Genomic DNA, 12,189 nt, shown 5'->3' with positions numbered 1-12,189 from the left:
TCTGGGCAGTGTCTGACTTTGGAGGAAAGGCATGATCTTGACTGGGCATGGTTCTGTGCAATCTGTTCTTTTGAGCAGGAAATGGACTAGATGGTCTCAAGACATCCTCTTCAATTTAAACCATTCTATGATCCAGTGGAATATTTACAACTTCCAGTTCCATTGAGCTCAGTGATTGCTCAAAAAGGTGGCACAGTACAATCGTAATAATTACTTGGAACAATTTTTCTGACATTTCCATGTAAATGTGGAATCATACTGGATCTAAATGTGATGAGACAGCATCACTTTTTAACAAGATACTGTGATTTTCAACAGAAGTAAGGCTAGCAGACCCAAGTGCCATGCACTGTGTATTAAAATATAGAGAGAACAATAAGTGTTGGTAAAACACATTGCATGCCTTATGATTCTGAAGAAAAGAAAGTGTTCATAACGCTGTGTTAAACTCTTAAAACAATATTGAACTTGTATTTCTATGCATTTTAATTTGATTCTTTGAAATTTCTTTGAATATATAATATATTAGAAATAATTTATATGTTAAAAATGTGCGAGGTTTGGTTTTTTGTTTTTTTTTTTTTTTTTTCAGCACCATGTGGTGGACATTTGACAGCATCAAGTGGTGTTATTTTGCCACCAGGGTGGCCAGGATATTACAAGGACTCACTTAATTGTGAATGGGTGATTGAAGCTAGACCAGGACATTCCATTAAGATCACTTTTGACAAGTGAGTATCATAAAGTCTAACAAGAAGTAGGGTCTGAGGATTAATAATTGTTTTATTACTGAAGCATAGGTATGTACTTCAAGAACTCAATCCACATAAAGGAACTTCATTGCAACACAATACTATTCCTAGAAGTAGATAATTAAAGCTTTCTAATGTGTTGTTTGCTTCCATTGTATTCAGCAGGAAGTTTCAGAATTTTAAGATTTTTTTTTCTTTTCTCATTAAGGATTTAATAGTATTTATAGGTTTATATTTATTTTCAAGCATTTGATCAGAAGCCTGAGGTTTAGGGGATGTCTTCTTAAATGGAAATAACAGTTTTATTTATAAGATGGAGCATTTAAATTTTGTAAAAGGAAATGCATTGCCTGAAGTTACAGATGTTTGAATGTGTATGGCCTTAACAGTGTGATGGGAATATTTCTGAGAAAATTAATGAGAAACATAGGCTTCTGTGACATGTGGTGCAGTTTAAGGACCTAATTTCCTGAATTTTAGACAGATGCGTATAGGTATTCCATTAACAGAATTCCAGAGTTTTGTGTACAAATGGAACTGCAATGAAATTAAACAAGAACTTGGAGTTTACCCTGTCACAAAATTAGAATTCTGATTACATAAAATTTTGGAAGTACAGCAGATATACAATTAATCTACTTCAACTTTATCTCAACATTATTAGCAAACGGATTCTGTTGCCATTTCCTAATTCTTTCAGTTGGAAAACAGTATTGCCACTCATCATGTTGGTTTTGGTAGACAAAGAAAAAAATCGTTAAAAATAGTATAACCTTGCTTTTGCAGTAGGATTATTTTCTTTTATCAACACAAAGGCAAAAAATTCCATGGAAAACTTTTTATTGCTTACAAGAAAAACTAATTTTGCTGTCTGATATAATGTTAGCAAATGAAAAATTAGTAAACAAATCAGGAACAAACAGAATATTTTTCTCAAGTATTTGGTCTAGTTTGGGGAAAACTGAACACTTTCACACTTTACTGTATTACTTGCCTCAAAGACTTACCTGACAGAATGAAGCTTTGTACAAATGTGATATTAATAATGTAAATTATCTCACTCTTGTGCTAATGAAGCTTTAATGTTGCTAGACAAATGTGCCTTTCCAGAGTCCTTAGAAAATTTCCAGAAGTAGCAGCAAATGACTGCATGATCCTATGATTTGTGTACATTGAAACATTTTGCATTTCAGATTGTGCCTAATGCCTGGAAGGGTAACAGAAAAGTAAAATCTAATTGATTCAAGTTATGAGGAAAGGGGTAGAACAATAATGGCTGATGTGAAAACCATTGGTACTTAGAATATTGATAAAAAGTAATTTGATAATTTATGCAACTAACCTCTGTATCCAAAGCCAACTCAACTGTATGAAGAATAGTATAACACAGCATCCTTTAAGTCTTTTTAAAATTATCTATGTACATTTGGAGGACGTCCTACCTCTTTCCTATATGAGTAAGCTAATAAACATTAAAATAAGCCAAAACACAAAAAATAACCCCTAATTAGGTACTTTCAGTAGTGATGAAGAACTTCCAATAACAAATTGTCTTGATTTATCACTTTAGGAAAAGTGCAAAGACTAAGAATATAAACCAACAACAAACTCAGCCCAATTCAGAAAACAATTTATTGCCTTAAACCCTTAAAATCAAACAAGTGAATTATAAAGTCACACTGGAGTTTGACGTGAGCAGGAATCTATTGGCAATAAAGATCATTGTTATAGTAGCAATTGTTGTTAAGAGTTATTTTCTGGTTTCTGTCTCCAGCAAGGATTTGCCATCCATTGTCATCATAGTGCCCTGCTAAGAAAACCACAATTGCTGGCTGAGAGCACTTTATTCCTAATTAGTTTCCTTCACAAACATAACTGTCAAAATAATTGAACTATTCAATTATTGATCTTGAGTCTATTCATCATGAGTACAAATAAAGCATTTAAACCAGCCGAGCTGTGTCTGCTTTCATCATTCTACTGCAGGATAAATCAATGTATAATCTCTGAATTTATGGAAGGGTGCTGAAAAACTGTCAAGTACTTCAGTGATGCCCTCTGTAGCTGTCTATTTTGGTAAATCAAATGAAATCAGTGAGCCTTTCCAGACACAAAAACTCGTATTTATGCAGCTAAATTGTTGAAATAGTCTCCAACATGCTCCTTGAGTTTGTCAACCAGGCTAAAGCATGTATTTAATAATATGGATGTGGGCCATTCCATTCTAGCTGATTTCACTGCCAGAAATGGGTCCTAAAAATGCTTAATGTATTAGCAAACCTGCAAGCTCTGTATTCCACTGTCAGAGTGAATAGATAGCAGTAAAAGCAATCATCTGGATTTTATCCAACTTATCCAAATAAAGTACCATAAATCTAGAGTTTTGTGTGTGAAGAGGAAAGAACAATATGAAGTGCCTAAGTAATTTTCCCAGCAGTCATTAGCTCTGATAGCAAAGCAAAAGCTTTCTGACTTCTGGCTGTGCCTTCGTTTTCAAGGAACCATTAGACAAGAACTAGAAAGAATACTAAATACTTGCTAAAACTGAACTTGTTCTTATGTTGTTCAATACTGATGTGTCTGTGAAGATGTTTATCCAAGAACAATGCTATTTGTTCTGTAAAATGTAACGGCCTGGATGGGAGCTTGGTCATTCTGTTATCATTGCCTAATGAAGTATAAAGTTTATGTACACTTTGAAGGAATGTCACATATTTTTCTCCTTTCTTGAGTGTTTAATATTTTGCACTTTTCCTTTATTACAAAAGCACAGTTTCTTATCTCTGGACTGCTAAATGTGTCCCATATTGGCAAGACAGCTAAAGGCATTCACTTTGAAAAAAATATTGTATTGAGTAGGGATTTCTTCTGCTCTCAGTAGTTGAACTAATAGACCCTATGGAAATAGAAGAGAAAAATCTCACAACATAGATATTTCTGAAAGATGAAAATAAGAATAATGAGTTTGCATACAAAATTATTTAGAAGGGTGTGGGTATCTGTGTAATAGCACAAACTTCATTGACAGGAAAATTTATGCATGCATGGTTTAGATATTACAGCATATCAGAATCTTATATAATGACAAATTATCTTGAACAGCTTCTGATGTAAAAAGTGCCAGTTCAAGTTCATCTAGAGAAAGAGCAGATTTATGCAGTTTAAGAACTAGTGGTAGAAAACTGCATACATAGATATCCATTATGAACTTGCAAAATAAGGTGTGGTTTAGTGATTGGAAGATACATTGACTCTGTTGTTGGGTTTTTTTTGTAAATCAACTCTGATTAGTCTCCTTACTTCCCACTCTTGTCTATATTACCTGGTTGGGGTTTTTTTTGTTTTTTTTGACACATTAAAGTAAACTAAGGAGTCATGCTTATTATAACTGTAACTAATTTCAAAATAAAGATTTGATTTAAATCCAGTAATTTTTTGCTGCTTTATTTCATAGGACAAAAATTATTACCTAAAAGTAAAGTAACAAGCTGTGTTAGAATAAAAACTGTAAACAAACCCAAAATTAAATACTTGACTATCTATAAAACAAATAGCAAATAGCAAATAATGAAATTATTGAGATGAAATAATGAAGTGTTATTGAAAATGTTCCTAGGGTGTCCAACTATTACTTAACCTGAGGGAAAAAAATTTCTTGGACCTTCATAATTAAATTTTGAGACAATTTGCATTTTTGTACCCAGATTTCCCACTAAATGTCTTTCTGAAGGCCAGTCTGATCTCAAGTATGCTGAATCCCTTACAATTTTTTTACAATACTACAAAACAAAGCAAGGACAATGATTCATTAATTGTTATTCTTAGTAATACGTGGATGGATTTGTAGCTATTTAATTTTTTTTTTTTTTTTATGTATGGTATTCTTGATCAGCTATAGAGGGCTGCATTTCTAACAGCTGAAGAAAATAACACCATTTGTCCATCCACCAGCTGACTTGCATATTCCTTTTCAGATTCCAGACTGAAGTTAATTATGACACTTTGGAAGTCAGAGATGGGCCAGCTAATTCATCACCATTAATTGGAGAGTACCATGGAACACAAGCACCACAGTTCCTTATCAGTACTGGGAATTATATGTATCTGCTGTTCACTACGGACAACAGTCGTTCCAGTGTTGGTTTCCTAATTCACTATGAGAGTAAGTCTAGTATTTCTCTAATAGATTTTTATTTAATCTTGAAAAAACCCATTAATTTAGAAAATGAGCGAACAAATGGGAACAAATAAAATTCAGTAGTTATATTTGTGGAAGAACAAATTGTGTTTACTCTATGCTATACTGACAGATAATTCTGGAAGTATTAATTTTGGAATTTTTTTATTCATGAGTTATTTTATGTTATTCTGGGTCCTTACAGGTCTAGATTTTTAATCAAATGCAAAGTAATTTTAGAAACTTTCCCTTGTGGCTAAAGACACGTTGTTTGGGTGTCCCTTATCTTCTCTCTAAATTTCACTTTCTCTTTTTTTCCCTTTCTCTGGTTTTTGTAGGGCTGAACAGACTTGGATCCTTCCTATAATGGTTTCAAAATGCAAATAAAACAATATTAATATCTCCATGTGAACTGTAGAATCATCATAATAGCATTTTCTTTTAAATTAAGTGCATAAAATTATGTATATTAAATGGTCTGAAGTGACACTGATCTTAATATGATAGTGCAACCATTCACCTAATTATCTATTGAAGAGAGTTTGTGTGTTTACTATGGTTGTGCCAGCCTAGTAACATCCATTTTATCAGTTGTTCTTATTTTGGAAACTAACCTGATTGCTGTAAATTTGCTGTAATGTTGAATCTAGAATAGTCCAGATATATTTTATAGCCATATCAAAACTTGAACAAAAACTAAATAAAAAGCTGTGCAGAGAAAGCTAGCTAAACACTTCACACCTGTGTCAGTGCATTTGTTCCACAAGACTTTTTAAGTTAGTCACAGCCTCACTGTTCATATTGTCTTTGTCCTCACACTACATTTCTCACTAAATAGATTTCTCACTAGAGCGAAAATTGTCTCTATTTTGTCTTGTGTTTTGTATGTTTATGTAACAGAGCTAAAATTTTCTGCAGAGTCTATCTTCTTGTGCAAGTCATCAGGAGCTCCTGTAGCATTTCTGTGATCCTTTACTCTGTATTGACAATAGTGTATATCGTAGAAGGAAAGTCATCACAATAACTAGTAAGATGAGGCTACTAAGTTGATAAAGTCAGTGTTTTCAAAGAACAAAGCCAGGCAGAAAGACCTAATGGAAGCCTTGAGTAATCTGACAGGAACACAGGAGGCTAAAATTATATTTTGATTTCCCTTGGAGGTTTCACTATAGAAGTTGCTAATTTTGAAGATATCACAACAGAACTTCTATTTGTTTCATATTTCTTAGATTTTTAGAAGGCAAGATAGTAAATTTTAAGTTTTAAGACATTTTCTTTGGAAGTTCAAATATCTGTCTTATTTGGAAATGTCTTAAAAATCTTCTTCTTAAAAATAACTTTAAAAAGTTATAGGCATAACTTTGATGATAAAGTAATTTACTGCACTGTGAAGCAGAAGGTTCTTAACCTTGCTTAAAATAAAAAGTTCAATATAGGCTAAACTGAGTTGAATTTGAGATGGCAGTAATATTCTACCAAGCTAAAATATGACTGTAATATAGCTTTAATAAATATGTAACCCATTAAAGTTACTGTGAAAGATCTGAAAATAATTTGTTCATTCCTCTCCTTAAATTTCTGTCATTCAGCCTATGGATGACACTTCAAACATAGCTAATGCAGACAGTGTATATCAACTCTTATGCACCTAAGCAAAAAAAATAATAGAGTGCCTAAAACATTCCCTAAGTAAAACTACTGATAAAATATTAATTTTTTGTTAAAAATAATTAATCTTTATTTTGGCAAGTGTGCTTTGTGCCTCAATTATATTTTCTTGATCTCTCAGATTCCCTAGTTTGTGTTTTGGGTAGACTTTGTTTAGCTGGTTGTTTGATTATTTTTTGTTTGTTTTTGTGGGGGGTTTTTGGTTCCTCATTCTGTGAAGTAGGTTGTGCAGTCAGTCTTTCTTAAACAAAAACAGATAGAAATATTTTATCTGCAGGTTCCTTTAATGCAATTTGTTCCTTTGTTTATTAAAGTATGTTTGAAATTTTTCTTTCCTTGTATAAGAGAACGTGATAATTTGCAAAACAACTTGATCAATTATTTCCTAAATCCAAATGCTTTACTTCAAAGTCTGCACTTTCTGTGGACTAATATTTCCTTCTATCCTAAAATTTAAAAAAATAGATCATATTTTAGTCATGTATTGAGAGAGTCATATTACACTCTACATCAATGTATATTTGATAAATGTTACAATTCTCTTACATAGTCAGGGAAATTGTTTTAACATCAAAGATTACTCGTCTTAGAAAAAACATTCCTTCTCGAGGCCATTAAAAAATCTACAAAATCAATATGGTGATTTTTTCTTAAATAAAAATCATCAATAATAAAAAAATAAAGGTGATCCTTTATTCATAGTGTATAAAATTAGATATTTGTTTAGATTACCTTTCAGGAAAGAAATTTTTATACTCCGAAATATGCAATCTCTATGGATTTGACAAAGTGTTGAAATCAGTCAGACACTCCACAATCAATTTTAGCCATGATAACATAGCATCAAAACACTTGCATACACATTTTCATTTGAGGAAAAAAATCCTTTGGATAGTCTGGATATGAGGAAAAGATTCATTCAATTTTCTGTGGCAGGATAGAGTCAATAGAAAAAGATTTGAAATATTGGGGAAGATTTTTTTTTCCCAGCAGTCCATTTTACTATTGCTAAGAATCAATACAGAGGCTAAATAAGAAAGGCAGTTTTTGGGAAAATGACCACAAAATAATGGAGTTTATAATTGATAAGAACTGAAAGAATTAAGCAACATGGTGAATAAATTAATAGCTTTCAAGATCTAAACCACCAAATTTGACAGATTGGTAGGTGAATGTCCTTGAGTCCTTACAAATGAATTCTGAAAGTAATTTTTAAAGGAAATTGAATGAAAAGCCAAATAGAACACTATTGTTTGGTTTTTGGTGGGTTTGAATTTGTTTTGGTTTTGGTTTGTTTGTTTTGTTATTGCTTTTCCTTAATTTTGTTTAATTTTGCTGGTTTTGTGTTTGTTTTGTTTCCTTTTTTAATTTTTTTTTTATTTTTATTCTTGAGAAAGGTTCCTGTAGCTATTTAAAAATTCCTTTTAATGACATAACTCAAGAGTTAATAATGTAGATATTAGATATACTGAAATATTACTATAGATAGCAATCAAAGAATAACACAAATTTCTCAGGATAAACAGAATACTCTAAAGTACATATTTAGTTCCAAGAACAAGAGACAGAAAGACAGTAACAAAAATATCTATAAATATATTCAAATAAGGGGAAAAACATTACTCAAAAAGTTTGACCAAAAATCAGTGGTCATAGGCAAGACTAAATGTTTTGTTCCTGTTCTGCAACTTTTGCAGAAAAGAATAATTTTTACCATTTACTTAATGTAATTAAATGAACATTTTCAAGGTAAGAGTAAGGAATATGAAGAGAGGATAGTACATAATATTGAAATAATTAAGTATATTTTATTCATCAGGGACTGTTGAAATTCCCTGTGTTATACTCAGAGTAAAGAGGAAGGACCACTCCACTGAATATTTTGTCTGAAAATTCAAGTCTGTAAGGAAGAAGGACACACACTTCTCCAAGCAAGGATGAAGAAGGAAAAAAAGAATTTGGACGAGAAGGATCAAGGACATAAGTTTTATCTTTGCTCTTGAAAGATACAAGTTTCAAGCTCATAAACAAAATCATGGGAAATAAATTAATTGTATTTGATAAAAACAGATTATGTCAAGCCAACTTAATTTCTTTCTTGACAGGTTAACTGCTTTTGTAGATTTGGAAATAGAAAGGGGAGGAAACAATCCTGTGCTCACATTCATAAGGCTTTTAGAAATCTTTCAGAGAAAAAAATAGAAATTTAATGTAGATGAAATTGTTACAGTACAATAAGTGTACAATACAATATAGTAGGTACTGGAAAAAGTTTCTCTGAAAGGCTGTGGAATCATCATCCTTGGAGATACTAAAAATACATCCAGAAATGGACCTACCTCCACACATAGCTTTAGGAGACCCTGCTTGAGCAGGGAGTTTGGACTCCATGACCCCCAGAAGTTCCTTCCACCCTAAATTGTTATGTAGTTACTGTGATGCTGTGAAAAAATATTTTATTATTGTTTTTGATGACGATATAAGAACAGTTACAATTTGAGGATGATTCCAACCTACAGTTATAGCAAGCACTATGATTGAGAAGGTTAGATTTCAAAACAAGCTAGATGAACTGTAGAAAGACTGTAAAACAAAGAACAATTTAATTCTATAAAGAAACTTGCTAAGCCTAAATGGAGAAGGAGAAATGACTTGCACGATAGAAAAAGATTTGAATGCCACACTGAACTTACATAATCCAGAGAAAAATGTAGTAATATTGCAAAATATTGAATCTTATAGACATGGTGTTTAACCATCTAAAAAAACAGATGACGTTTTCAGAAAATACATTTGTTTTGTCAATGGGACTGTTTTATGTAGGACTTGTTCAAAAATTATTTCACTTCATTTGATGACCAGAGATGCTACTGTGTCCAGTTTGTGACACAGTTTAAAAAGAGTAGAAGGTTACTAACATGGAAAATATGACACATAAGGAATCATTGAAAGGTTTGTACTTGTTTAGAAAAGCTATGACTTTGCAGGCAGGAGGTGAAGTGTGATAATGATGTCATGGTCCCAAGGAGCTAATAATTGCAGCCTCTCCTAGAGTTTGATCTACTGCCAGTGCTCTTTCTCAATCAACCCTTTACAACTATTTTCCAACTACATATATCACTGTTGTGCCAAAATCTCTCCTATCTTTTTGTAGTCAGGACTCTCAGTATTGCCCATTATTTAATTTCAGGTTATATCCTATTAAGAAAAAAAGTAAAATATTCATGCAAAGAAGGAGAAGAAGAATTATTTCTTTTCAGCTATGTTCATGTTTGCTGAAACTTACATACTGAATAATTTTCCCTGGGAATGAAACTCTGTTGCCTGAACTGAACTACTACTTCAGTCAGGAAGTTGGAAGTTGATAAATTTCCTGTAGCTTTTGGTCTTCTTGCAAAAATGTGATACAATAGAGTCAATGTAATTTTGAATTATCATTTCAAAAAGAAACCGATGAGTTTACCTCTTATGTGTGACTCAGAATGCCAAAGCAGCTGATGTGTTCAGGGTGGTAGGCTGCCCTAAGAGGAAGGAATTTTAAGAGTGCTGCTGTTGACCTCCATCTACACTAACATATTTCAGAAAAATGAAGTATGATTTGTCTGGAAAAAAACTAACATGTATGAAAGTTAAAATTTCATAGAGATGAAATTATTAAGGGCACTGAAAGTGCAGAATCTTATAGACTTAGATGGGATCTTTGAGACTATTTTAAGCAATTTTATTTAGGCGAATGGAACCTAAAAATGCACTGTACTAGCTAATGCAGTACATTTGCATTAAGAGTATGCAGTCAAGTCTGGAGAAACTTATTCGTCTAGAATTTAAGTATGTCAGGGTTACCTCATGAAAACTAGATCATAGGCTTTCAAATCTGAATTCTAAGTGAGATATAAGAAGAGCTGGAGAGTACAGGGAATATTTCTCTGTGAAAGCTAGAGTCATTATTTATGATATTTTTATTTGTAGTTCTGCTTCCAACACTCATATCTATAGTTCTTAACCCTTTACTTTATGCCCTGATAAATCTTTTTTTTTCCCTTATTTTTGAACTCCTCCTACTTTGTTCCTAAGGCTGTATGGTAGTCCATGATAAACAGGGCAAGGTAGAAGCAGTAAACTGAGAGTACAACTTCCACAGAAATATTTAGAGATACACAAGCTGCTGAGAGAACCAGCACCTTCTTATCCCTTTAGAGGGCTAAGAAACTAGGAAATGCCTATGAAGGAGAATGTTGTGGTGGAATAACCTTGGCTAGATCCCAGGTGCCCATATCTTAAATACACCTTCCCCGTACCCTCCATTCTTCTCTGGCTGAACTTCATTTTAAATTTTATCTACCTCCTTTTTCTGAGAAGTGCAGGGGGACAGGGCATGAGGGTTGTGATCAGTTTATCAGGCCTTATCTTTGCTATTCATTCCTCCTTGGTGGAAGGAACCCTCAGATTCTTCTCCTCTAACACTGGGCTCCTCTCCCCGGAGACTGTCTTCCATGAATATTTAAAATTTGAAGAACTTATTTCAGAACTTAAAATTTGAAGAATTTACAGTTCTTAATGGATGGCCCTGGCATGATGGGGTGCAATCTTTCAGGAACAGAGTGCTCCAGTGTGGGTCTCCTACAGGGTCACAAGTCCTGCCAGCAAGGCTGTTCTTGCATGGTCTCCTGTCTCCACCAGACCTCAGATCCTGCCAGGTACCTGCTCCAGTGTGGACTTCCCACAAGACTGCAGTCTCCTTTGAGCATCCATCTGCTCCAGAGTGGGGTCATGCACAGGCTGTAGGTGGATCTTTGATCCACTGTGAACTTTCATAGGCTGTAGTAGGACAGCTGCTTCACCCCAGTCTTCAGCATGGATTGTGCATAAGGAAGTGCATAAGGGCTTCCAAACCTTATGCACTTCCTCCCTCTTCTTCTTCAGTGACCTTAGTGTCTCAGAATTTTTGCTCTCACATTCTCACTCTTCTCTATGGCTGCTGGTTTTCTGCAGCAACTTTTTGTATTCTTCATAACTATGTTATCACAGAGGCTCTACCACCATCTCTGAGGTGTTGAGCTCTTGCAAGCAGCACGCCCATCCTGATGCCAGATGGCATTGGTTCTGCTGGACATGTGGGAAGTTTATGGCAGCTTCTCACAGAAGCCACTCCTGTAGCCCTGTCTACTAACTAGCACTTGGCCATGCAAGCCTAATACAGGGGTGAGGGTGACAGGGTATTTTAGTTTTTGGTTTTGTTTCTCACCATCCTAGTCTATTTTTAATTGGCATAAAGTTAAATAATTTTTTCTCAAATTCATTTGACTGTGATGGTAATTATTATGTGATCTTCTTGTCTTTGTCTTAGCCCTTGAGTTTCTTCATGTTATTTTCTACCTTTTACTCTCCCCACCTGTACTGTTGAAGCGAGTAGGGAGAGAGTAGCTGAGGGGGGAACTGGAAGCCAGACAAGGTCAATTCACCACACGTAGTAACAGAAAATAAAACACAAATTCCTATCATCCCAATAGAGAGTCTCTATTCATTTCCCTCATGTGTATACATTATTGCTCATTATATTATTAATTTCCACAATCATTTGCTATCACTAGA

General features: G+C 33.7%; 1 protein-coding gene across 1 annotated transcript in view; it reads left to right on the top strand.

The window, feature by feature from the left end:
* The first annotated feature begins 549 nt into the window (after positions 1-549).
* The window catches only part of CSMD1 (CUB and Sushi multiple domains 1), a 240,209-nt gene continuing 228,569 nt past the window's right edge, over positions 550-12,189 (top strand). Inside the window, exons 1-2 of the mRNA XM_066314261.1 lie at positions 550-731; positions 4,727-4,914. Coding sequence (XP_066170358.1) covers positions 550-731; positions 4,727-4,914 — 370 coding nt within the window. The remainder of the gene's footprint in view (positions 732-4,726; positions 4,915-12,189) is intronic.

The sequence above is a fragment of the Sylvia atricapilla genome, chromosome 3 (assembly GCF_009819655.1).
Source record: "Sylvia atricapilla isolate bSylAtr1 chromosome 3, bSylAtr1.pri, whole genome shotgun sequence".
Lineage (NCBI taxonomy): Eukaryota > Metazoa > Chordata > Aves > Passeriformes > Sylviidae > Sylvia > Sylvia atricapilla.
This window is presented reverse-complemented; position numbering and strand designations above follow the sequence as displayed.